Source organism: Podarcis tiliguerta (assembly GCF_965153285.1).
Source record: "Podarcis tiliguerta genome assembly, chromosome: 6".
NCBI classification, from domain to species: Eukaryota; Metazoa; Chordata; class Lepidosauria; order Squamata; family Lacertidae; genus Podarcis; species Podarcis tiliguerta.
In genome coordinates this window covers 51,986,825-52,012,332 of record NC_139539.1, presented here as the reverse complement: position 1 = coordinate 52,012,332, position 25,508 = coordinate 51,986,825, and the positions used below count along the sequence as shown (strand labels likewise).

Here is a 25,508-nt window from a genome sequence, read left to right as displayed (position 1 = left end):
CTTAAAACATTTGGTTTGGAGTGGTCATATAAAAAGAGGATTTAATAGTAAGGACTCCACAGCATTAAGAGCAAGAGACAGTTTATTTTTCTCTGAAGTATTTAAGACAGCTGCTTCTTTGGTGCTGGAAAGGTTGTATTGATCTTGTCCTTCGTGTGTTTTAGCTACAGTGAAGAGAACTAAAACTATCCAGGAAAAGTTGAGCTATTCCATGTTCATATCCTCCAGTGTTTCTTGTCTTAGGAGAAGCTTTTCCGCATAGGAATAGCCAGTCAGTTTTGTGGGTTTTTTTTAGAATTTTGAACAGAATTATGTGCTTTATAAGCTTTGCTTTGGTTTATTTTCTTTATAATTTGTGTTAGCCTACTGCACTAAATATTTTAGTTGAGCGTTGTGTAAATAATTTATTTTAAGCTGGCCTTCCATATATATTGGCTGAATTGCTGACATCTTATAAGCAAATTGGATATCTTTTAGAACTGTAGAAAAACTTGTATGAATTAAAGCTGGTTTTAGCTACAGAATTTTGCACCTATCATGCATTTGTGAATGTTAAATTTAAATAAAAACACTTTGTTTGGGGTGTAATTGGCATTTTATTTTCAAAATCAAATTTTATATTAAGGAAATGCTTTGCAGCATAAACTGACAAGATGTTTATTGCTGTTCAAAGCTTGCAGCCGGCTCAGTTCAGAAATGTTAAAAATTGTGTGGCTTTCATTCCATTATGCACACAGTTGGAGAGATCAATCTTTTCCTGTGCTAATAATTCTCCACATTGACACTCATCTCATCCAATTCACTTGTTCCATTAGTGCAAGGATTTACATTGGTGTAATGGAACTTCCGCTCTTTTACCTGTGTGTGTGTGTACCCTGTACCTACCCCCTATCTGCTCTGGAGAGTTGGGGGAACCATGGGGATAAGTTTTAGGGGGCATACAGTGAAAGGAGAGAGGGAGAGGAAGAGAGTTAGGTTGCACAAGCAGAAATCCTCCTGCTGGTGGAACATGGTTGTAGCACTAGTTTGACTACAACCCAGAGACTTCATACCATTTTGGGATTGGACCCGAGCAGCATACTCCTGGCGTTCTTACCTGAATGCCAGGGATTGAACCTGGAACTTTTCTATATCCTAAGCATGTTCTGTCCCACTGAGCTGCAGCCTTTCACATACAATAGAAATCAGAATGACAAACCAACACAGTCGGTTTTGAAATTGTTCTGCATCTGGTCTTTATTTGGGGTACAATTAAAATCATGAAGACTTGCTGGTTCATCTTACTGCTAGGCAGAGATGCTGCTACAGAGATTGTATGCCTCCTTTGTCAACGTGGCAGATTTCAGAGGTGAGTTGAATGGCATGCTTTTGGTTCGGATACTCGAGCAAGGGTAAGAAGCTGAATGCTCAAGCAGTGGCGGCATGTGAGAGAGCACACAGGTGCATGGTATTTCCTGAAACACTGGCTTGTACGGCTCTTGAGCTGATGGGATGGAATTGCCACTGCTATCTATGGTGATCTCACTGGCCGAGAAGCTGTCTTGTGGTTTTCGGATGCTATCAGACTCGGGACTGCAGGCTTCTGCTTTATTTCCAGGTTCAGCTTCCTTGTGAGCCAATGCGCGCTGGAAATACGATTCCGTTTTCAGCTGTTTCACCCAGGCTTTTGCACGTCGCTTCTGCTGGATTCCTTTCCTCCATTGAAGAAATAGCATACAAATGAATACCAGCATGTAACAAAATCCTAGACTTCCAAAGTAGATGGGCAGCAGACCTGCAGATAGTCAGAAGAGTAATGTGTACTATAATCTAGTCTTGTAAGACTAAAACGCATGGCAAAGGCATATACTTAAAAAAACAACAACAAACACACTTCTAGTATGTAATATTACAAAAATGATTCCAAAATTCTGTTTTGATTGAAAGGTTTGTCCACATTTTACCTTGGGAAACGTGTGTATTTGTGTGCATGTTAGTGTTTAAACAGCTAGCTCACAACCCCACTCAGTATGGGCTGTTTTTTAATACACTTCCATCAAAATAGGGGCATAGCCAGTGAGAGCCAGTGTGGTGTAGTGGTAGAGAGCGGTAGTCTTGTAATCTGGGGAACCAGGTTCGCGTCTCCGCTCCTCCACATGCAGCTGCTGGGTGACCTTGGGCCAGTCACACTTCCTTGAAGTCTCTCAGCCCCACTCACCTCACAGAGTGTTTGTTGTGGGGGAGGAAGGGAAAGGAGAATGTTAGCCGCTTTGAGACTCCTTAAAGGGAGTGAAAGGCGGGATATCAAATCCAAACTCTTCTTCTTCTCTTCTTCATAGCAGTCCATAGTTGCCCATCAAGGGCATCCTGATCAAATTTGCAGATGACACCAAACTGGGAGGGGTGGCTAACACCCCAGAAGACAGGATCACAGTTCAAAACGACCTTGACAGATTAGAGAACTGGGCCAAAACAAACAAGATGAATTTTAACAGGGAGAAATGTAAAGTATTGCACTTGGGCAAAAAAAATGAGAGGCACAAATACAAGATGGGTGACACCTGGCTTGAGAGCAGTACATGTGAAAAGGATCTAGGAGTCTTGGTTGACCACAAACTTAACATGAGCCAACAGTGTGACGCGGCAGCTAAAAAAGCCAATGCAATTCTGGGCTGCATCAATAGGAGTATAGCATCTAGATCAAGGGAAGTTATAGTGCCACTGTATTCTGCTCTGGTCAGACCTCACCTGGAGTACTGTGTCCAGTTCTGGGCACCACAGTTCAAGAAGGACACTGACAAACTAGAACGTGTACAGAGGAGGGCAACCAAAATGGTCAAAGGCCTGGAAACAATGCCTTATGAGGATCGGCTAAGGGAGCTGGGCATGTTTAGCCTGGAGAAGAGGAGGTTAAGGGGTGATATGATAGCCATGTTCAAATATATAAAAGGATGTCACATAGAGGAGGGAGAAAGGTTGTTTTCTGCTGCTCCAGAGAAGCGGACACGGAGCAATGGATACAAACTACAAGAAAGAAGATTCCACCTAAACATTAGGAAGAACTTCCTGACAGTAAGAGCTGTTCGACAGTGGAATTTGTTGCCAAGGAGTGTGGTGGAGTCTCCTTCTTTGGAGGTCTTTAAGCAGAGGCTTGACAACCATATGTCAGGAGTGCTCTGATGGTGTTTCCTGCTTGGCAGGGGGTTGGACTCGATGGCCCTTGTGGTCTCTTCCAACTCTATGATTCTATGATTCTATGATTCTATGATAGTTGGTTTCACTACGGTGCACCAACTTTTGGCCTCTGACATGGAATTTAGGCTTTGGGGGATGTAACTTTTTCAAGTTTGTGTGGTTTTGGAGAAAAGTGAAGGTGGTGTTTGCAGAGAGCTTTTGGAAATTCTGCGTAATGTTTTCCCTAATTTTTATAGAGCTGATTCTGAGTTATGACAATCAAAGCTATGCAACTATGGGTTGTGATCCAAAAAGGGATAAAGAGGATTAGAATGACTATTGAACTTCTTCAGATGCTGCTACAGCAGCTGAAGAAACAAATATGTCAATCCTGACTACTTGGTTAAGCCTTCAACTGTGGAAACTGATAAACACATTAAAAGAAGTTATGTTATGAGTTCCTCCTTTTTTATCTACTTCCATTATAAGATAGCAGAATACTATGTTATCAAGTTTATAGTAGAATTAATGTCCAATAGTTTCCCAAGACATTTCACATTATCCTTATTGGATAATCTGTGAGGTCAAATTGTGATTAACAACAAAGCTGCATTCCTCCATCCTTTCTCCCTGCTCTGTTGTGAGTATGGGGGGGGGGGGAATATTTGGAGGTTGTACTGGATATGTATGGATCATATATATCAGTTAAGAAAATGGGGACCAAATGGTAGCAAGGTCATCCTGCCACCTGCTAAGGAAATGTGATGTTGTGTAGCCACCACAGGGCTTGCCAATTTTGTTGTTTTTGTTGTTTAGTCATTTAGTCGTGTCTGACTCTTCGTGACCCCATGGACCAGAGCATGCCAGGCACTTCTGTCTTCCACCGCCTCCTGCAGTTTAGTTAAACTCATGCCGGTAGCCTCGAGAACACTATCCAACCATCTCGTCCTCTGTCATCCCCTTCTCCTTGTGCCCTCCATCTTTCCCAACATCAGGGTCTTTTCCAGGGAGTCTTCTCTTCTCATGAGGGGACTAAAGTATTGGAGCCTCAGCTTCAGGATCTGTCCTTCCAGTGAGCACTCGGGGCTGATTTCCTTAAGAATGGATAGGTTTGATCTTCTTGCAGTCCATGGGACTCTCAAGAGTCTCCTCCAGCACCATAATTCAAAAGCATCAATTCTTCGGCGATCAGCCTTCTTTACAGTCCAGCACTCACTTCATACATTACTACTGGGAAAACCATAGCTTTTACTATACGGACCTTTGTTGGCAAGGTGTTGTCTCTACTTTTTAAGATGCTTGCCAATTTATGGCCCTCCAAATGTTTTGGACTACAGCTCCCATCATCCCCAGCCAGCAGGGCCCATGGTCAGGGGTGATGAGAGTTTGAGTCTACAGCACCTAGAGCGCACTACGTTTGCTATATCTCACCTACCAAATTCAGTCTTGTGGATTCTGCATGGAGGATGAAATGGGTCTGCTTCTCTGTCTGTGCCTCTAAGTGCTACACCATAATTCCAAAAGTTTTAACAGTTACTATTTAAAGGGGAGAGTTTCCACAGAGTTCAACAAGCATTGGCAAGCAGGTGCCAGAATGACATAACTCTGCTTTGTGATTCTGGAGTAGAAACTGGTATCATCATTCTCTTCCTCATACACACACACACACACACACACACACACCCTAATGCGCCAGATACAGCTGTAGCCAACCAGTCTGCCCATGAACATGCCCTAGAGCAATGCCATGCACACAACTGCTGCTTGTACCACCTGCAGAAGAAAAAGTTAAGCTTACTTAATGCGTTAGAAACTAGACTTACCACTGGAGATAATCATTATTGATTCACAAACACTCGGGAATGTGTAAAAACTGTCTTCACAATGTTAGGCTATTTGTTTTTCCAATTCTATGGAAGGAAGGAAAAACGAACTAAGAGAGTATATGGCTGAAGTGATTGGTGTCGTTGGAATAGAACTGCAAAGAGCTGAACACTCCAAAGCCTTATCATGAGACAATGGCAGCTAGGATACCATTCTGGGGGGGCCTCAAAACACAGGACAGCCAGGCAGACAAACAGGAGAAGAGGAGGATGACCTCCTCCTCAGGTGGAGAAGGCCTTCCTTCCCATCCTGGGCTTCCCTTTGCAGGCTCTTGGCCACAGACTGCTCCAGCCTGGCTTTCTTCCTCCTCTTCTACCTGCTTACTCATAAGGATGTGCCCCTAGGATTAGATTCTGGATTTTGTTTATTATTGGTACTAGTAGTCAGGGCTGTACCCCATATTAGTCCTACTCAGAAGTATTTCTATTGAAATAGATGGGCCCTAGTAGGTTTGAATAGGACTTGGTTAGATAATCATCCTAGTTTAGATCCTTGGTTAAATAATCGTCATTGTTATCCTTTGTAATTGTAATACAATTGTAATTGTTTTTTCTTATTATTTTTGGAACCTATATCTTTAGTTTTCTCTTGTTTTTTCATCTTCAAATACGCCACATCAATAGATTCTGGCTGTAAAACTGTTTATAAATCTGTTAATGTCATCACCAGTAATATTTCTCTTCCTCCCTTCCCTCTTCATCATTTTGGGCCAGCGGTAGTTGATGGGAACCCTGAGCAACCTCCAAGAGAGCAGTACTACAATAGCATGAGACTTCTGCCAAACCTAAAGGACTGGCAGGAGGAAGTGGGGAGCAGGCATGCCCTATGGTGGCAAGGTTTTGGGAACAGATGATGGATGGCATCAATAAAATTGTACGTGTCACCAGAACCCCCGAGCTGGCTTCACTGAATTTGTATTTGAAAGAAAACCAGGACCTTAACAAACCCTTAATCCATGGAACGTATCATCACCAAATTTTGGAAGGACCTTCATGCTGCCACCATAGCAACTTCAAACAAGAGAGTGTGGTAGATAGCTGTCTTTGTGAAAAAAATTGTGAAAAAATTAGCACAAAAACCAAAATTAGCAAAAGGAATAAAAGGAATAATGGTGAAACTGTATCACCATTAATTAAAGACCACCCCAAAGGCAATATGACCACTTGTGGATAGTGTAATAATCCTCTGTATTTTGTTACCTGTCATAAAGCAATATACTGCCTCTGTAAGGGGAATTCCAGCATCACAGTGGGGTCTCCAAAATGGAAATTGAGGCGGAAGTTTTGTGGGTGGGAATTTAGGGGAGGGCCAAGGTCTGGGGGTCTGCCTGAAGATGCCCAGAGGCAACAGTAGCCCTGGGACAGAGAATCCTTGGTTCAGTTGAAAGCGTGGGCAACTGCCACCTTCAGCTCAGTTTCAAAGTGCAGTTAACTGCCATCTTCAGTCCAACTGAATGCACAAACAACTGTCCTCTGCACTTTCCACTGAGCTGAAGAGTGCCCTACTTAATGGGCGAGGTTTTTGATTTGATTTTCACTGTTTGAATTTTAAATCTACCTCAAAGGAGGAGGATAGGCAAGGCTTGGCTGGCTGCACAAAGTGTCTGCCCTGGAATAAAGCAGCAGCTTGTGTGCCTGACCACTCCATATAAATGGCCTCCTTCCACCTGGTGCCCTCCAGTTGTTGCTGAACTACAAGTAACATTGGCTCCCATCCAGCAAGTGAATTAGACTGGAAAGACAATCAAGGAGCGTCTTAAAAAACTTGTCAGGTGGGAGTGGGGGAGTGGGGCATCCATCTTCAGGATGGTTCCCCTCTCTGCCCTGACTTTGCCTGTGGAAATAGGAGAAACAGCTCCTCCTTATGCAACACAGGAGGAATAAGACAGTTGCCTGCACTTCCAACTGAACTGAAGAGGGCATTTGCTCACACTTTCAAATGAACTGAAGATTCTCTCCCAGGCCTGCTGTCACTACTGGATATCTTAAGGCAGCCCTCGAGGCCTTGGCTCACCCCTTAATTCCTAGTCCCAGGAGGGCAAGGCAGCTGGATCTAGGGTACCCTTGTAGTTCCCCATGACACCCCCAATCTCACAGGGACAGTGAAAGAAATAAGGCAGGTTGTGAATGTGTCCTTGCCTCATAGCATCTCCTGAGGTGTGGTAAGGACAGGGCTGGATTAGGGTTTGATGAGGCCGTAAGGTACTGAAGGTAATGAGGCCCTTTATATGTCCAGCTGTCCTTTGTCAACAACAAATTGTTGCTGTTTTTTTGTGTTGAATATGTGGTAATTTATGGACCTAATAGGTATCTGAAGCCATTTGCACATGTTGCCATGCAAGCAGTCCATGCAGAATGTAGGCACCCTATATATAGAAATAAGCAAACCAGTGATATTTTGGCGAGCAGGCGGGGCTCATTACTTACATCATAGGAGCCTACACAACACAAAACACTGTTGCTGCATGTAGGTTTTATTTTTTTATCTTATATATTGGAAATGTACATCCAGTGGTTTTTTCCTTTAAATCTTTTGGGGGCCCCCAAGAGAGTGGGGCCCCAAGGTATAGCTTGTTTAGCTTATAGGTAGATCTGGCATGTATAGACCATCCCGTGCTCTACACCTTTGCCGTGGAGAAAGGATTTAGCCGTCGGAGCTGGTCTGGGGGAGCTTCCTCCGTACCAAAACTGCACAGGATCGACCTGTAGCTGTAGCAGCAACAGCAGCAGCAGCTGCGCACCCTCAGATATTAGGGGGCTTCCTGTACCCTCCTTCCCCGCGTCCGCCGCCGCCCATTCAAAAGGAGTCGCTGCAGCTCGCCCTCCCGCCGCCTGTTGTTTCTTCCTCCGCCGGAACTTTTGTGCCGGGCCGCGGCGGAGAGGAGGGCGGTGTTCCGCGTTGCTCTCCGCGGATGTGGGCCGACAGGAGCGGGATGGCGGCGGGGCACCTGCAGCAGCTGTGGTGGGGGGCGGCGGGGCTGGGGCTGTCCCGAGGGGCGCTGGTGGGGCGCTTCGCCGCCCTGCGGCCTCTGGGCCTGCTGCTGCCCCCGCAACCTCGGCTTCTGGCAGTTTCGGTTCGCGGGGCGGCGGGCGGCGGGGGCCTGGAGGCGAACCCCTTCTTCGCCAAGTACCAAGGCAAGATCCAGGAGCTCCGCAGGTAACAGAGGAGGCAGAGATGTCCCGGGCAGAGGATCGGGGAACATGATAGGCCCGACTCCCTCCTGAGTTACTATTATTTTGAGTGGGGTGGGGAGAGAAGCGGGGATCTGATAGCAACCTCCAAGTCCCAAACTGAGCAAGGGTGCCCTTTCCCCTGCTTCGCTTAGGCAAGCTCTTTGTGTATGGCAAGGGCAGTGCTTTTTTTTCTTTAAAAAATATGTTTGGGGTACTCTCATTTTGACTCAAGAAAATCACCATTTTGTAGTTCAAATCCGGGAAAATAAAGGCAGTAAATGGAGAAAAGTACAAAGATTCACAAAACGTTTAGCGGCATCCCCCTCCCCCAGAAAAAAAAAGCACTAGACAAGGGTATGTATGCAACCCTGGGTACACTTGTAACTCCATTGGACTCGCAGTGGGACTCGCTTCAGGATCAGGCTCTCACCCGCCTCTCCCGTATTTTAAAAACTTTGCTTTGCCACACCTCCTCATATGGTTGTTTACTCTCCGCCCTAACCTTGTGTGGATTCAAGGTCCCCTGATTTAGGAGCTGCTATCAATCAGAAAGAGTTGCTGCTTGTAGTTTTGCTCTTGCAAGACTTAGCCCTGCGCTTATGGGTTGCTGCTCTCCTGCCATCCTGTTGTTTTGCTCGCGGGGATTGAAAGGAAAGCTAAACGGATATGTTTTTGGCCCACCCTGAGCTGCTTGGGATCGGGCGGGAATGAGCTGGAAATGAAACACCCGCGAGTGCCTGGCAGCTATATAATCAGTTCGAACTTTGATTCAGATCCAATCCAGAAATTTTTGCATCCCGACTGGATCAAAGGAGCGAAGTGAAAAAGCAGCCCGTGGGAGATTCGAAGCAAGCAGAGTTTGTCAGACTGATGGAGGAAAAGGCAAGGCCAATATCCAAACTCCATTTGTCAGATATTTTATTTATTCCTGACTTCTGTTTACATGTGTGTGAATGTGTGTAGCTGTGCACAGATGGGTTCCTGTCTTGTTTATTTTATGCTAAATGCTTTTCAAACAAATTGATGAAAGCCTTTGTTATGTTTGCTAGATTTTGCATTCCAGTGAGCTTAACAAAACGTGTTTGTTTTGGTATACACACACATTTTACATGACCACACAGAAAATGTAACTAGTGCAGGTTGGCCACTTCTTTCCTGTATATCTGAATCTGCATATGTTGGCATATCAATAAAACACTGTTTCTGAAGTAAAAAAGTAGGTATTCAATGTTGTCAGATGATTTTTATACGTTGTAAAAGCCACCAACAGTTTTTGTAAATGCTTGTGTTAAAATGATTAGCAATTGGCGGGACGGGGTGGGGGGAACCTGCTATCTCCTTAATTTGGTGCTTAAAAAAATATACTTCAATAATACAATCCAGTGCATGTCTACTTAGAGGTAAGCCCCATTAAGTTGAATGAGACAGTCTTAGGTGGGTGTGTATAGGGTTGCCCTGTAAAAGTTTTTTAAAGGACTTTATTATCCAATAAACTGACATTGCTGCCCAGTTGTTTTTGTAACAATGTATATTTTTATCAGAAAAACTCTCAATAATATCAAAAAAGGTTTTCCCTATAAAGGATTGGAAGTTTTTTTATTTTGGCATCCCCCCCCTCCAAATCTGCAATTTCACATTATATCATCAGGAAATCTTTGTTCTACGCTACCATTAATTGCAATGTTTTCCACACAATGCCTTGGCCTATGTATTATTTTTAACTATCTGGGTATGTGTGTATGTGTCTAGATTGCTCTCCTTCCTGGATAAATAGCTTTAACAATTTTTTCTTTAATAAGGTTATGATGGCATGAAGGGTATCTATTTAAAATAAGTATTTTTATGTTTAATCTTAGTTCAAAGAATCACTTCATGGGTTCACAAAAAATAAGGTAAAGTAGCCTTTCTTTTCTTATTTATCTTACTTGGGATTATGTATGAAGGACTTGACTTTCAGTTCATGTTCAGCCTTTGGCTTATGTGTGACTGTCAGCAAAGTTCTCCTTCTGAGGATGCAGACAGGGAGCTGTTTTTTTAATGAGATCTTCTACATAAAGTCTTGTGAGGAACCAGCAGAGTCTAGTTCTGCGACCACCAGCCAGTTGCCTTCAATCTATTTGGACTACAGCTTCTTGTGCTGGCTGGTGCTGATGGGAGTTGTCATCCAAAACAGCCAGAGGGCACCAGGCTGGCAGAAGCTGTGTTTGATTGCCTCTCATGAGCTGTCAGATTTTGTGCTCTGTTTCCTGCCCCCCCCCTTCTCCCCATTAGGTTTCACAGAAGTCTTATAATTACTATTATACCTTCTTATTGGGCATTGCTGCATTTTTGTCTTTCACGATGGATTTGTCCATGTTTGTATGTGCAGTAATTCATACTTTTTGTTTCTTTTCCTCATATCATATGTTTTTATGTCGTTAACTGTTGTCATTTGTTGCAGACACTTGATTCTATCCTTAATGTGGAGATGATGAAACGGAAGAAGCCCGACGAAATAAAACAGGTGACCCAAACTGAAGTGGTAGAAACATTTTCCATTTAGCTTTTGTTAATCTTTTATCTCAACAGAAAGTATTTCTTCATGTTAACTTGTGAAAGTAGATATGTAGCTATAGATATATATCCAGCAGCTCATAAGACACTCTGGGCCATTTCACACATGCCTGTTTCTTACATGGAGCTGTGAATAAAAATAGGAGACTGCTATCAGGTGTGAAATACAGGGAAGTGTTTGTTATGGATCAGGCAGCTGCTATTCACTACACTTCACTCATAATGATAAACTCATGGTTGTTATCCAAAGAGATAATTTCCTTGTGAGAACGGTAATGGGCAGAAGTCTGTTCCCATATATTGCTTGCCTGTTCACTGAGATCTTCATCAGATGCTGTTTGGGTGCCCCTTTCTTTCATTGTGTGGTGTGGTGGGTCCCTACCAAGGATAGGGTCTTTTTTGTAGTGGTAGCCCACTTTTAGAATACTCTCTGGAAGAAGGGTCACTTAGTACCCACCTTGGTGTATTTTTAATATCAGATGGAGACCTCCCCCCCCTCCAGGTACTTTTAAACATCAGCTGATGCTTATTTATTTAAATAGAATAAAACCACCACACACACCCCGCCCGTTCTGATGGCTGGATTGTATCCAGCTAAGTTCTACTCAGTTTAGCCCATTCAAATTAATGTACCTAAGTTTGTCATTCCCATTGATTTCAATAAGTATGTTCAAAGTATGACTACCACTGGGTATAACCCAGAGAAAACAAGCAAGAAGAAAGGGAGTGTGCGTGGGGGAAGGAGATAAGATGCATACACACTGATTGATGACATTTTCAGATATTCCAAAGGGTATCTTGTCAACCTAAAGATTTTTGTTGTTGTTGTTTTATACTTCTGCATGCTATTTTATTATTATTTCTTTTATGGTGTCCATATGTTTGAATTGCTAGCTGCCCTGAAAGCCCTGCTGATGGATAGGATAGACATCCGTGAATGCCTAACTCCCCATTCAGAAGCTTGATCCAGCCTCCCCCCATCAATTTTTTCCTATGCCCCTAGACTCAATGGAATTATTTGATGGCAGTAAAAATTAAAAACATCAGATACTGTGCTGGGATGGTTGTAGCCCAGCACCCTGTTGAGGATTCAACTTAGCCCCTCCTAGAGCATCTGATCAGTCAGTGATGAGCAGAGAGTGGGCCATAATTTCTTCTCCTCAGCACATTACCTGAGGAGAGGGAAGCTATGTGTGGGCATGCAAAAATATGTGCAATAGTGTTGGGTGGCTGCACCCACCCCTAGCATGTGACCCCAGATGCTTGGCCTAAGGTGAATGTGGCTGGGGGGGGGGGAGTTAGCCACTTAGGCAGTAAATAAATAAAATAATTTGTGCAGTGATCCTCTGTTTATTCCAAGCAGATCGAATCCATCAGGGCTGAAAAATGCAACAGTCAAGGCCAAGCTTCCATTAGTATTGACTAATCATATAAGTAGTAATGTGAATATAGGATTATTGCATTTGGGTGGTTTTCAACAAAGGCTGCAATTCTAAACCTACTTACTTGTGAGTAAATTCTGTTGCATTCAGTAGGACTTACTTTTGTGTAGACACGGTTAGGATTGTAGTGTTAGACACCCTCAGGGTAGACCAATTGAAATTCATGGTAAATAACATAAGTTCATTGATTTCAGTGGGTCCACACCAAGTATCACTTAGTTAGCTATCACTAAGTCATCTTAGGTGATGGTCTATGAAGTTAATGTACTTCTTTCTTCCTTCCTTCCTTCCTTCCTTCCTTCCTTTTCTTTCAGATATGGAAGCAGTATTATTCTGGAGAAGACACAGTTTATGCAGTTATTCCTGTAAGTACAGTCAATACACAACAGTGTGAGCGCTGTCGAGTTCAGGGCACACAGGTCTGCTAAGCAGGATATATTTTGCTCTTAGCAGTTACAGTTAAGTTAGTAAGTTTATTGTGCTAGCTGAAGGCCATGACAAACCATACAAACACTATAAAAATATAGAACAAATCCTCTGTTTAAACCAACAGAACTGTGCAATGGAAGCGAGACTATAAATGGGAAGCCACCATGAAATACAGTGTATTTCAAATTATATATCCTAATCTTCCTTGCAATTTACTGCTCTTTTGTCCAAATCCTTCTTTTTTGCTGCCAGTGCAAAAAGGGCCACTTTATGAGTCACTGAGGTGTTTTGAGTTATTCAGCAGCCACAGAACCCTCTCCTCCAAGAAGGGACTGATTTCTTGAAGAAATGGGATTAAAACAGTGTCTCTTAGGTTCTGTGTATAATAGGCAATGTAACAAATAATGAAGAATGTTTTCTACTTGTGGTTGCCTACATATACAGAGTCCATCTGCATATGGAATCTTCTTATAAAGTCCCTAGATATTGTAAGTGGCATTTAGCTATTCAGACAAGAACACTCAAGCACCTCCGATGGATTGACCTAAATCTGCAGCAAAATTGAATATTCTTAGTACTGACTAGAAGGTGTTGGAATTCTTCAAAAAGTATGGCATTGTATTATTATTTTTGCTGAATTTTCACACACATGAAAATCAGTCTTATTGATTTTATAGGCCTTCAGAAGTTAAAAGGAGGTGTTTTAATGTTGATATGTACTGTGGTTTACGGTCATTTTTAATATTTGATTTTTTGAGTTAACCATTCTTAATGCTTTGTTATTTGCAAACCACTGCAAGCAATTGGAATGATGGGATGTAAATAAATGTTTTAAATAAACAAAAGCAAACCCCAAACCCCTAAGCTTTCTTTACTAGCACTGAGAGTTAGTTAAATATCCCCCCCCCCTTCTTTCTATAGGGAAAGACTTTTGATCTGATATGGAAACGAGTTCAGGACTGCCCATCTGTAAGTATAGCACATGTGTCCTGATTGATTTCTTTTGGAATGAAGCTTTTTATCAAGGTTATCATGCTTCCTACCCACCTTGATTTATTGTGGCTGCAAAATTTTATTCTTGAAGCTTCTATGTTTCTGATTTCATCCTGAGCTGGGATTTGTTAACCGCCCAGAGATCTTACGATGAAGGGCAGTGTATATATCCAATAAAGAAAGATAAAGAAATTAATTAAATTTAATAAACCTATTTGATTTCCCCACCAGTTTCTATATCCACTGCCAAGAAAGCAGGGCTATGAATTTTTTGTGGGACATTGGTCAGGACCAGAACTCCACTTCACTTCTCTGATAAACGTTCAGGTAGGTGAACTTTGGCAAAACTGATTGCCAGAAACAGACTTGGAAGTAGAAACTGAATGTGGTTTTTTTAATTACATTTGTCCTGTGTAAAACATTCCATAAAACACATGGCAATTCCTTGTTTCACGTGGACACTGTTAATGCAGTATTACTTGAGCTGTAGGATTTCAAGGGGTGCCTTTTCTGTTATGAGGCTTTCAGAAGATTCCTCTAAAATGGAGGCTAAGGCAGCTATTTGCAGATACGGTTGTTCATTTGTCCTTACTGTTAGCGTTATAAAAGTGTCTAACCACTTCAGAGCAAGACAAGATACTCAGTCACGTTTCAAAGTCAGCTTCGTGCTTTGCTTGTTCTAAACTGTTCGTCTAAGATTCTGGGTTTGGATGAAACAGGAATCCCTAGTTAACTGAATACTTACCTGGTTTGGTTTGCTCCGGTTGTGAAGGGCTTGCCATGCACGGCCATAAGGTTCATTCTTATCTCAGTTTATTAAGCTAAGATATCATTGTTCAAAGTCTCTCAGTACAGAGGTTTGTACAGTACAGACATGGGAAGTTAAACAGTTGTTGGAGCTAACTGTGTCCTGTAGTAAAATACTTCCTTGTCTTTTCCTGTTGAAAGTTCATTCGGCTTCTTTTAGAGAAATCCAGTTTTCCATCACAACTTTCTCCTGGTTTCTTTGTTTAAGTTTCCCTATTCTTTGCATTTCCATGTGTCTTTTCTGTGCTCTCTTGACTTTGTAGTCCAGAATTCAGGGAGTCCTTTAATTTAAGGGGCTGCCTATGAAGAGTAAGGCTGCCCACATACTGTGCTAACATTTGCAGCTACCTTTTAAATTTAACATGGTGAGAAGGACACAGTTAGGAGCCAGAATGCAAAAGTCCTATGGCATGTCCTGCTTGGGTCTCTCCCCCCTTTTTCTCTGGATGGCAGCTATCCTCTGTTTTAAGAGAAATTGTTTTTAACTTTGGAAGATTGAGAGTTGGAATATTTGTGTTCCTACTGGTTGAACATGGGTTTTGAGAGGCTGACGAGTAAGGATATCTTCATAGATGTTAACACATTGGTCTCACTAAAATAATTTTGAGAAAACCTTGCCTGGAAAAACAAAGTAGTTCAGAGTTTTTCAACTTCAGGCTCCTGCATGACCCATTCTAAAATAGTTTCATATTGTTGTTGAGCAGAGGTTTCCAAACTTTTCATGCTGGTGACCCTTTTTAGACCTGCATCATTTTGTGACGCAGTGATTCAGTTTCACTAGCAAACTGGAGGTTAAATTAACCCCTTTCCAGCCCTGGGTGGAGCATGTGCAGGATTCACATGACACACCTACACATTGCAGCTGCCACACTAATGTGTCATGACGTGTGACACTAACATGGAAAGCTCTGTTGCAGAAGCTTCAGATTCCTAAATATCAGCATAGTTTTCACATGCAAACCTGGAATGTTCATTAGGACTATTAGTTTTGATTTCCTATATCTGGTGGGTGACTTTTTGGGTCTGGAAGGTTTAAGATGCATTGAATTAAGTTTTGAAATGATTAGCTCATTATTGAAAGTTCTGGCTTCTGATCTTTTGCTTGAAGGAACCACATTGCATATACTTCTTAATAATATATTTTTATTTCCTTTAGTCTCGAGGGGAATCTGCACCCACCCAGTTGGTCCTGTATCATTATCCCGAGCTACAAGAGGAAAAGGGCATTGTACTGATGACAGGTGAAATGGATCCTAGATTTTTGGTAAGCATCTTGGTTCTCACTGTCAGATGAAGAACTTGAACTCCCAGCTCTGTTTCTGCCAAAAGCTTTAAAATGTAAATCAGATCAGAACATAGGTAAGACACCAGGTTGCTAGCACAGGTTCATTCCCACTGTCATAAGCTATGGTTTATAGCAGGCATGGCCAAACTTGGCCCTCCAGCTGTTTCTGGACTACAACTCCCATCATCCCTAGCTAACAGGACCAGTGGTCAAGGATGATGGTAATTGTAGTCCCAAAAACAGCTGGAGGGCCAGGTTTGGCCATGCCTGGTTTATAGTGTCCAGAACACAAGCAGCATGTTGTTCCCTCCTTTTTACATTCTTGTTGGGTTTTGTTTTTGCAGCTGAGAGTCTCCTCGAACCATTCTCTTTTACATCTTTGTTTTTCAAATCACTGGGAGGTATTTGGATTTGAATTTTGACATGAATGAGCATTCAGTCTTGAAATTCCTGCCCTCCTTCAATTGTGAGGTGTAGTAGTGTTGGGGGAGAGCAGTATCACGGTGGTGCGACATTTAGTTTCCTAACCAGTGTTGCCATGGGACCAGGAACCTTATTGACTCTGCACCACAAGCACTGGGCTTTTACATTGCAGCTGGATTAGCCACCCCTATTGCACAAAACAGGATAGTCACAAAACATGGATCCACAGTCCATTCCTGGACTTGGGTCAGCTGGTGAAAACAGGGTGGTCTTTGGACTGAAGAAGGGCTGTCACTGACCTGACAACTTTAATTGTGTGTCTTTCTGTTTTACATTTTACAGACTGTCACAGAAGCCCAGTGCCTAGCCAGCCAGGTGCAGCTTTTTTATGCCACGGACCGTGAAGAGACCTACCGTTTAGTGGAAGAGTTTAACCACCGGCCAAATGAGTTTAAGTACATGTCTGTAATAGTTGAGCTTGAACAGAGCAGGCTGGGGGAAGAACTCAGGCCTCAGCAAGACCCACCAGCGTCCACTGCTTGAGTGGTGGGCGAAGCCTTGAAGAGACATGACGGGTATCGGAAGTGCTCTTGCCTTGAGTTCTGGAGCGGCTGCTTCCAACTGAAATAATCTTGATGGGAAAGGGGTGATATTGACATCTGATGGGGAGAAGAATATCTTACCAAGTGACCTATGCATCTGGGAGCATGGAGGTACTTGCACAGCCTTTGTTTCTGGCTGGTAGGAGAAAGAAGGAAAGCATAACCTTGATATCCACTTGATGGTGTTCGGCATTTGCTTTCCCCCCACCCAAAAAACGCACACTCCAGCATATTTCAGCATTTATGAAGGTTTATTTAAGTCTCTTCATTCAGCAAGGGAACATAATTGGACGGGGGGAGGGGGGAGCTAGGAGACACTACTGTAGATGGATGCGGTAAGTTTCCCGACAAAAATTACCATTATTTACATCATAATGTGCTACGTTCTTAGACAAAATATATATTTTTATTATTTACACTAAAACACCCTTGACATACAAGAAACTACAGCCCAAGCAAAAAGTATAATTCCCAGCCCCAGAGAGCTTAAAAATCTGACAGTAGGACCTGAATAAGCACAAAATGGAAATCTGTTTAGGGCGACCAAATTTTGCAGTCATCTGGTACGTAAAACCAAAAACATTTTTTTCCTCTTTTTAATAAATGAATAAATAACTTTCATCTGAGGCTGTCCTCCATGAAAGATGATTGAATGTTTTCCATGATGCTGCTGGCAATTCTTAGTACTGGAAAGGTGTTGAGCCAATTTCACCAACGCTGACTAGAGCTAGGGAAATGCCCTGTTGCCTTCATCCTCTAAAAGCGCCTTTATGAGATAGAACTACATATTTTTAGAAATGAGAAGGATCTTAAGCTATTCCTAGCCCCATAGATGTTGAGGAACTGGGCCGTGCGTGATTTTACTCGTCATTCATCTGTGAAGTGGAGATAATGCTTTGTTATCTTGTGTTTCCCCTCTTTCTCGCCGCTTTTGTGTAACGGGTTCAGAACCTTATTTGGCCCAGATGTTTGTTGCTGAACCTGACAGGGATGGGGTGAGAAGGGGGACGAGTGGCAGGTTCAGGAAAGCCCAGGTGCAGATGCATCTGGTCTTGCAAGCGCTAGGCATGACTCTCAACCCACAGAGTTGTATCCATCTCTGGGTTGCATCCAACACTACTGTTCCGCTTACACAACGTAGCTTTCCGATGCCCTCCTCTCTCCTGCAACCCCACATCCTCAAAATCTCCTGAGGGTTGTAGGATCCTCAGGAGCAGATTTGGGAGGCAGGGGCAAGGGCACACAGAAAAGAAGAAGAGAAGCTCATGTTTCAGAAGTAGACCTCCCATATGCACAGCATTTGATGCATCCCTCAGTCATGGCATGAGCAGAACAACTTCTCCTTCCCCTGCTCCAGCGGCTTGGGGGAACCTTCAGTAGCATTTCTTTTGGGGAAGGGGGCAAATTCTGCTCATACCATGACTTAGCTGCATACCCCCCATAGACAGAAGGAAGGCATAAGACAGTATCTGTGAGCCTAATTAGCTCCCTTCTCAGGCTGGGATCAGAAATGAGTATCTGTCAGTCCCTTCAATCTACAGTAAAGGGGCAGTGGCAACTAGTAGGCTCACTGTGGTCAAATAAGGGGAGCAGGGAGAGAACTTGCAATTTTGAGAATTTTTTTTGAAGTTGCAAGTTTGAATGTTTCTATTTTGTGCCTGTCTTCACTGTTCTGTGATGTGCTGCCTGCTGAGAAAACCCCAGTGTCCCCCCCCCCCTTAGTTGAAATGATTCAAGACCTTCTGCTTTGCATATCACGGGCTAATTTGCATATTGTTGAATACTCCGTTATTTGAAAACCAAAGCTTTGCGATACCTTGGAAAACAGGTGAAATGGGGCAAGAAAGAAAGGGAGAGAAGCAGGATTGCTACCTGATTCCAAGAAATTGCTTGATTAATCATGTGTGTTGATTGAATGAATCTGTATACCTTTGCATATGAATAAAAACAATATTCTGAAAAAGCATACTACTTTTATTTTAGATTATATGCACATGTTACACTAGGCACCTCTTGGGAACTTTTGTTCAGAGGACTAAACTTCTTGTGCCTCTTCTATTATGGGATCTGCCACTGGTAATTTTTTCTACGTACTTGTATTGCAAACAATTCATCTTAAAAAATAGTAGTAGTCTGTACCCAAATAATAAGGATACCTTTTTGGTCAATGAAAAGGGATTAATCTAACTGAGGCCACATCTATACCATACGTTTTAAAGCACTATTATACCACTTTTTACAGCCATAACTTTCCTCAAAGACCCTGGCAACTTTTGCACTGCAAGTTGTTAGGAGACCCCTTTCCTTTCACAGAACTACAGTTCCCAAAGCGGTTTAACAATGAGTCCTGTTTCCCAGAGAACTCCTTGTAGCTCCTTGAAGAGAATACATGTCTCTTAACAACTCCCAGCACCGTTAATAAATGACAGTTCCCAGGATTCTTTGGGGAAAAGCTATGACTCTTTAAAAAGTTATACAGTGGTACCTCGGGTTAAGAACTTAATTCGTTCTGGAGGTCCGTTCTTAACCTGAAACTGTTCTTAACCTGAGGTACCACTTTAGCTAATGGGGCCTCCCACTGCCTCTGTGCCGTCGCCACACGATTTCTGTTCTCATCCTGAAGCAAAGTTCTTAACCCGAGGTACTATTTCTGGGTTAGCAGAGTCTGTAACCTGAAGCGTCTGTAACCTGAAGCATCTGTAACCCGAGGTACCACTGTAATAGTGTTTTAAATGTATGATGGGCCTGCCAACCTAGAGACAAGATCTTAAGAGTAGTGCTGCATGTGGCCCTCAGCTTAATTAAATGTGGCCCTTCAATTCTCACTGGTGATGAGGGGAGAGAGGAAGAAGGGTGTGGTCCTACCCACCTTTAGCAGTAGCCTTGCCCACCACTGGTGTGTGGGCCTCAACTGATTACCCTCAAGGGAAGGAGGCTCATGACAGATCAAGGGTTCCCACCCCTGTCTTAGTGGATCCTTCAGCCACAGAGGGGCAATTAGTCAGAGGGTAAGCCTTGTTTCCAAACTTTCACTTGTGCATCCTCCCACAAATATTAAGGTTGGAACTTAATCTGGAGTGTTACGAACCAAATTCTCTGCCATATGTTTAGCTATAGAATTCAAGTCTCAAAAGTTACCCTCTGAAGCAAAGTTGTGCCGGCTTAGATGAGGAAAGGTGAGGTGCTGCTGTGCATAGACCGGAATGTTTCATTCATTACTCCTGGCTTTGGCTCCAGGGGAGGAAGCGTGTTAGATCTTACACATTAGGCTGTCCCCATTCCTCCTCCTCAGCCCTGTTGCTCCGCTTGTCGCCATGGGAACAGTGAATCACTGTGACCTGGAGAGGCCTAGAGAAGCAGAGTAGAATGCACTATTGACAAGACTGTGGGTGGGCAACTGTATCTTTCTTTATAAAAAAAAGAGTGGTGGGTTGGGTGTGGGAAGTGCAATTTTGCCGAATTCTTCTGGGAGCCTTTGGGAGCCTTTAAACTATGAAAGAGCTGCAGTCCTTCATTTAAATGACATTGTGAAAGCAGGGCAGCTAGCCATGGCTCTTCAGATCTTGTTGGACCCTTCCTCCCATTAGCCTCAGCCAGCAGGACCAGTGGTCAGGGCTGATGAGAGTTGTAGTCCAACAGCATATGGGCAGCCACAGGTTAGCCAGCTCTGCTTTAAACGTTTTGCGGTCTTTGTGTTTTGGAACAGTTATTCAGGGCAAAGATAAGTAACTGTTAACACTGAGCATTTTTCAACACTTTCAGGTGTCCAAAATGGTTTGCAAACATTAGCACAGTAACCTTAACCCTGTGAAGTAGATCAGCATTTTTATCCCCGTGTTGCAGATGTGCAACTGAGGCTGAGAGGGAGCTACATTGGCTGAGTGCGTGGGTGAGGCAAGATTTGAACCAGTAGCCTATTCAAGATACCAGTTCTCTCTCTTCCCCTCCCTTCCTGTGTGTGTGTGTGTGTGTGTGTGTGTGTGTATGCACCTGGGTGGCCTACTCACAGAACAGCCTACCTTTCATATAGAGATTTTCCTTGGAGGTCCTTCTCTGGGTCCTACAGGTGCTAACCAGAGTGAGACAGCCTTTTTAGTAGTGGCACCCTGACTTTGGAAATTTTTGTGGTTCTGATCCTAGCATATTTTCTGCTTATGAAATCAAATAAATAAACTTCCCTCCTAGGAACTATGACAGTTACTCTGGTTATAAAATGTCCAATCTGGTAAAAGCAAGTGATTAAGGATATACACTCAGTATGCAACTTATTTGATTGGTAGACTCTTGCAAACATTGGTTTTCATTTCGTTTAATGTTACGTTCCTCGTCAGCATCAAGGTGTATGCTTGGTAGTTGGTTATTTTTTAGATATCGGGGTACAAGAACCCAGCTTCCCTTTGTCTGATTTCAACAAGGTTTACATTAGAGTTATTAATCACAGAATATGGAACTTGTCTTTTCTAGCCATACCTCAAGAATAGGGTTGCAAACCTATAGCCTAGACTTTGCTAGACTCCAGCTCCTATCAGCTCCAGCCAGTCGGGGTTACTGGGAGTTATAGTGCATCAATGTCTGGAGGCCCACAAGTTCTCTGCCCCTGCTCTACCATATCATTGCAAAATGTATATGCTTCCAGCGCAATCCTTTGAAAGCTGGAGAAACAAATGCTCATCACACAGACAGCCACAAGAGGGCAAAATTGCCCACTTCTTTTTAGATGCTCTTCAGCCAGCGTTCCACACCACTTTTCATTGCTCTGACTTGTTTGCAGTCTCTTGTTCTAATGCTGGTGGGGTTTTCCCCCCTTTTTGTGTGTGTGTTGCATTGCAAATGTACAACTATCAACACTGGAATAAATAAGGAACAAGATATGCAGTGAGGGACATAACAACAGGCAGCAAGGGACCTTCCTTGCAAGTAGACAGAGAGAGAGAGAGCGAGCGCTTGCTGCCTGGCTTCCTAAGAAACATGACAAGGCAATGAAGACCTTTATAGAATAATGACCATCCCATCTTGCTCTGTGAATATGTGAGCTAAACACAAGTCACTCTTTCCAGACAGGTAGTCAGGCAGATCTTTTTCAGGAAAAAGAGTTTTGTGGCACTGACCTACAGGTTGATAATGGAATAAGCTTTTGCGTACGGTAGTCCATCAGATGCATGAAGCATTATCCTGAGTTGCATGTACGTAGAAGCAGGGTTTTTTTTGGGGGGGGGGGGGATTTGGTTGGGCCAGAAAGAGGCAGTTGTAAACGGTGAGGTCAGACGGAAATGAGATGCAGAAAAGTTAAGATGTGATAATGACTCAGGCACTCACCTTGTTCTTAGCCAAACCAAAACAGAAGTCATATGCAGTGCTGCCTAGTGCCCACTGGGACGGGTTGGGCAGGAACCAGGGAGACCAACAGTAGATTGCGCCAGAGCCAATGATAGGCAGAGTGCAGGCGAACTGTATTCGGTGGGGCAGTCCGCATTTGCCCTAATACAGGCACCCCCAAACTCGGCCCTCCAGATGTTTTGGGACTACAACTCCCATCACCCCTAGCTAACAGGACCAGTGGTGGTCAGGGATGATGGGAATTGTAGTCCCAAAACATCTGGAGGGCTGAGTTTGGGGATGCCTGTCCCAATACTATTGGCTCATGTTTCAAACAGTTTTTGTAGGAGTGTGTAAACTGCTTAGAGATTTCTGTGGAAATATAAAGTGGCATGCAAGTTAAATAAATCTGAGAAGGTTGGTTGGATGTTGGGCAATGCCAGACTTTGTGGTGTGCTGACCACATTTGTCCAACGACCTTCATTATTTTGTCACTAGGTTGAGTGAGTGTGGCTAGCAGGAGCTGTACACAAAGTATCTAAGCTTTTTGTCATTTAAGGTGAAAGCAAGTGAATCTTAATGCTTAATAATATATGAAGTGTGGTGTTTATCTTTATCATCTTTAAGCTGCCAAGGGTACCATGTGGCAAAAAGATGACCTGGAAATTCTATAGAAATAAATTGCTTTTGCTCTGTCTTAATGCTCACATCTATTTCATGGGGAGTGTGTTAATAAATATCCCTAGGACTGTCCTTGTGCCATCAGCATTTCTGGTCAGAAATTCTTAGCTCAGCTGACTGTATTAAAACTGAAGAAACGATGTATTCCTTCTTCTCCCTGAAGGGGAAAAAAATATCATTTGAATGGAAATGAATGAAGCAAAGACTCGACTAATGTCAGATCTGAAAGAAAATGCTGCCTGATGAAGAGGTTTGCTGGCTTTGATTTTTCTCAAAAGGCAACATGAATCTAATTTTGAAGCCATAAAAAGCAGATGAGCTTAATTTTGTACCATTTTAAGAGTTACTTGTTAAAAGCTCCCCCCCCCAATCCCCAACTTCCCACCATCTGTATATTGAAGTGGGTAAAAATCCTTATGTGATTCTACATTTTTCTAATCCAGTCTGATAATTCATTTTCTTGAAACGGGGAGGTGAAAAGTTTGTTAGTTTAAAAGAGCAACAGTTGATTACAAATCCTCCTTGTTTTTACACGCTATAGGAAAACACCTCCTTTCCTCTTTAAACAGGAAAGCCCATTCTGCTGAATAGCAAAAGTGAAGCTTCACCAGGCCTACTTCTTGATGAGGTTGCAGATCTGTTTCTGGGTTGTACCACTTCAGACCGTAGGTGAAGGCTTACACAATGGAATGCTCTGCATACAAAAATTTCCCTGCACAGGAACACCCCCCATAGCATAATTAGCAAGAAGCTTTCACTTTGATTTACTTTGCTATGTGCAGAGGGTTTTTAAAAAGTGTATATATATCGTATGGCAGAACATTCATACAGTTTTGTTGTTGTTATGTATTAGTGTTTTTATTTTGTATACAAATTTTAATAATGATGATGATGATGATGATGATGGCATCAGTGCCATTCCATTCTCATATTCCACCTACCTCAAAAGCTGGTCAGCATTCCATGATCACTTGGCATGCTCAGTCCACCTTGGGCTGTTTTGGGGCCTCCCTCTTAGGATTTTTCCCACCAAAGGTGTTTTCGTTTTTTGGGGGGGTACTTCTTCCAGCCTTGGGTCTTCAGAAGTCTGTTGATATCTCCCTCTTGTGTGGGGGTGCTACTGTTTTAGCTATATAAACAATGACACAGTCTGAACCTTGGAAATCAAAAGAATAATGATAAATCTAGGTTGCCATTGGCTAAAAATCAGTGAAGTTCACCATGGCTTTCCTGGGGCGTGATGGAATAAATCAGTGATGAAGTGACCCTTTTCTTTTGCAGCCATAAAAGTGCAAATCTAGAAGGGCCACAAGATTTGAGGCACTTTCCATATTTGTGATTTTTCTAGTTCCATGGCATACCATGGTACTGAAAGCTGATTCTGGGCTCCAGTGTAAATTTAGCCCTGATAATGTGTGTAATCTTTCTCTTTTTCATATAATTTGAATAACCTATCTCTGTGCATAGTATTAATCAGTGCTATTCTTCTATAAAGGTCTGGAGCATACCATGAACACCTCTCTCGTTCTCTTGGAATGGCAATGGCACCACCTGAGAGGGGCCAGGATTGAGTTCTAGCTGGGGGAGGGGGGAGCCCTGGTATTAATCTTTATTTTTAGAATGTAGTTTTATTCCCTCTGTGACCAGTTTGGTTTTGCTTAGACCTGACGCTTCCAGCCACCTCTCATAAAATAGATCTTCAATTGCACAATTGCACAAGATATGCCCTTAGGAAATGAATAAGCACATATATATTTTTCCCTTCAAGGAAATGACAGAGTGACACAGGAGGAGGAGGAAGGAGGAGGGGTTGGGACTGGATCAGCCACAGGAGCCACAAAGGCAACTAGCTTTGGGGAAGAGAAATGCAACCACAGCTCAATCCTGTTTCTGGGTTTCTTAGAAAGGGGCTTCTGAGTTCTTTGGGACAGACTTTCTAGCAGGTATGCTTAGGATTGTAGCAGCTCAGTGAAGGACAGTGTTTCCAGTAAGGTTTAAATATTAGTGCTTTTTTCGGGGGGGGCATAGGGGGACACATACCCCTAAACATTTTGTGAATGGGCTCATTGAGGAGCAGTATTTCAATATGAGTAGGAAAATGAGAGTACCCCCTAAACATTTTTTTTAAGAAAAAAAGCACTGAATATTAATAATGATATTCAGCAAATGGTTATGGCCCTGTTTGAACTACTATTTAGAATTCTCACCCGCCTTCAAGAAGGCAAAATTGAAATTGGATCAGATGCTGGGAACTGCAGCTGGAGTGATTGTAGAAATGGAAGATGCTCCTTAGATTATGAAGTCAAGCAGTTCATACAGCATAATGTCCTTGATGTCTTCATTACTTTTCATCACCCCACTACTCCTGCTTCCTTCTTTCAACTTTTGGATACTTTTGCTTTCATGGACTGATCATTGAAATAAGAAAAAATGAACATCAATACTGAGGACCTCAGGAGGTTTTGCCTTTTTCCCTTCGCTGCCCTGTAGGCTTGGTACTGTCTCCTGGAACACATTTGAGATGCCAGCTGTCTTCCTTCCTTCAAAACCCACCTTTTCTATGAAGCCCTTGACGAAACGTCTTTGTTTCCATTCCCTTCTGCAGCTAGACCTGTAATTAAGGCTAAGCACACACAACTGAAATTTAATTGCATGTTGCTTTACTTGTTTACCTCTGCCACCCCCGTCCTTTATTGTTTTACATGTGTTGAATTTCAGACTGAAACAGGGACCAGGCCTCTTGTACTTGGTAGAGCAGGGGCAGGCA

At 42.9% G+C, this 25,508-nt stretch overlaps 2 protein-coding genes and 1 long non-coding RNA gene across 5 annotated transcripts; 1 reads left to right on the top strand and 2 right to left on the bottom strand.

Annotated features, from left to right (window-relative positions):
• Nucleotides 1–1,210: 1,210 nt before the first annotated feature.
• Nucleotides 1,211–7,833, bottom strand: TEX38 (testis expressed 38; the record flags this gene model as incomplete). The annotated part of the gene is made up of 4 exons (XM_083446644.1): nucleotides 1,211–1,774; nucleotides 4,589–4,657; nucleotides 7,720–7,769; nucleotides 7,805–7,833. The coding sequence occupies 4 exons, from the start codon at nucleotides 7,831–7,833 to the stop codon at nucleotides 1,287–1,289; spliced, it is 636 nt and encodes a 211-aa protein (XP_083302770.1). The 3' UTR covers nucleotides 1,211–1,286.
• Nucleotides 4,994–6,586, bottom strand: LOC310680854. 3 transcript variants are annotated; one of them, XR_014512985.1, is made up of 3 exons: nucleotides 6,237–6,586; nucleotides 6,010–6,078; nucleotides 4,994–5,063 (listed from the first exon to the last, which is right to left on the bottom strand). It is a non-coding gene; the product is annotated as an uncharacterized lncRNA (long non-coding RNA). The 3 variants fall into 3 exon arrangements; XR_014512986.1 differs by having other exon boundaries at nucleotides 5,006–5,063; nucleotides 5,984–6,078; XR_014512987.1 differs by having other exon boundaries at nucleotides 5,012–5,063; nucleotides 5,974–6,078.
• ATPAF1 (ATP synthase mitochondrial F1 complex assembly factor 1) lies at nucleotides 7,764–18,707 on the top strand. Its single transcript, XM_083447891.1, has 9 exons — nucleotides 7,764–8,193; nucleotides 8,984–9,092; nucleotides 10,067–10,102; nucleotides 10,651–10,713; nucleotides 12,520–12,570; nucleotides 13,556–13,603; nucleotides 13,859–13,954; nucleotides 15,591–15,698; nucleotides 16,485–18,707. The coding sequence occupies exons 1-9, from the start codon at nucleotides 7,949–7,951 to the stop codon at nucleotides 16,683–16,685; spliced, it is 957 nt and encodes a 318-aa protein (XP_083304017.1). The 5' UTR covers nucleotides 7,764–7,948; the 3' UTR covers nucleotides 16,686–18,707.
• Nucleotides 18,708–25,508: the final 6,801 nt, after the last annotated feature.

What these genes read in the sequence shown, in the direction of transcription:
- ATPAF1 (XM_083447891.1), top strand. Translation starts at nt 7,949, where the DNA reads ATGTGGGCCGACAGGAGCGGGATGGCGGCGGGGCACCTGCAGCAGCTG. An exon ending in AAGATCCAGGAGCTCCGCAG is followed by an intron (nt 8,194 to 8,983) that starts GTAACAGAGGAG and finishes ACTTTGATTCAG; the next exon opens with ATCCAATCCAGAAATTTTTG. An exon ending in CAGTTTATGCAGTTATTCCT is followed by an intron (nt 12,571 to 13,555) that starts GTAAGTACAGTC and finishes TTCTTTCTATAG; the next exon opens with GGAAAGACTTTTGATCTGAT.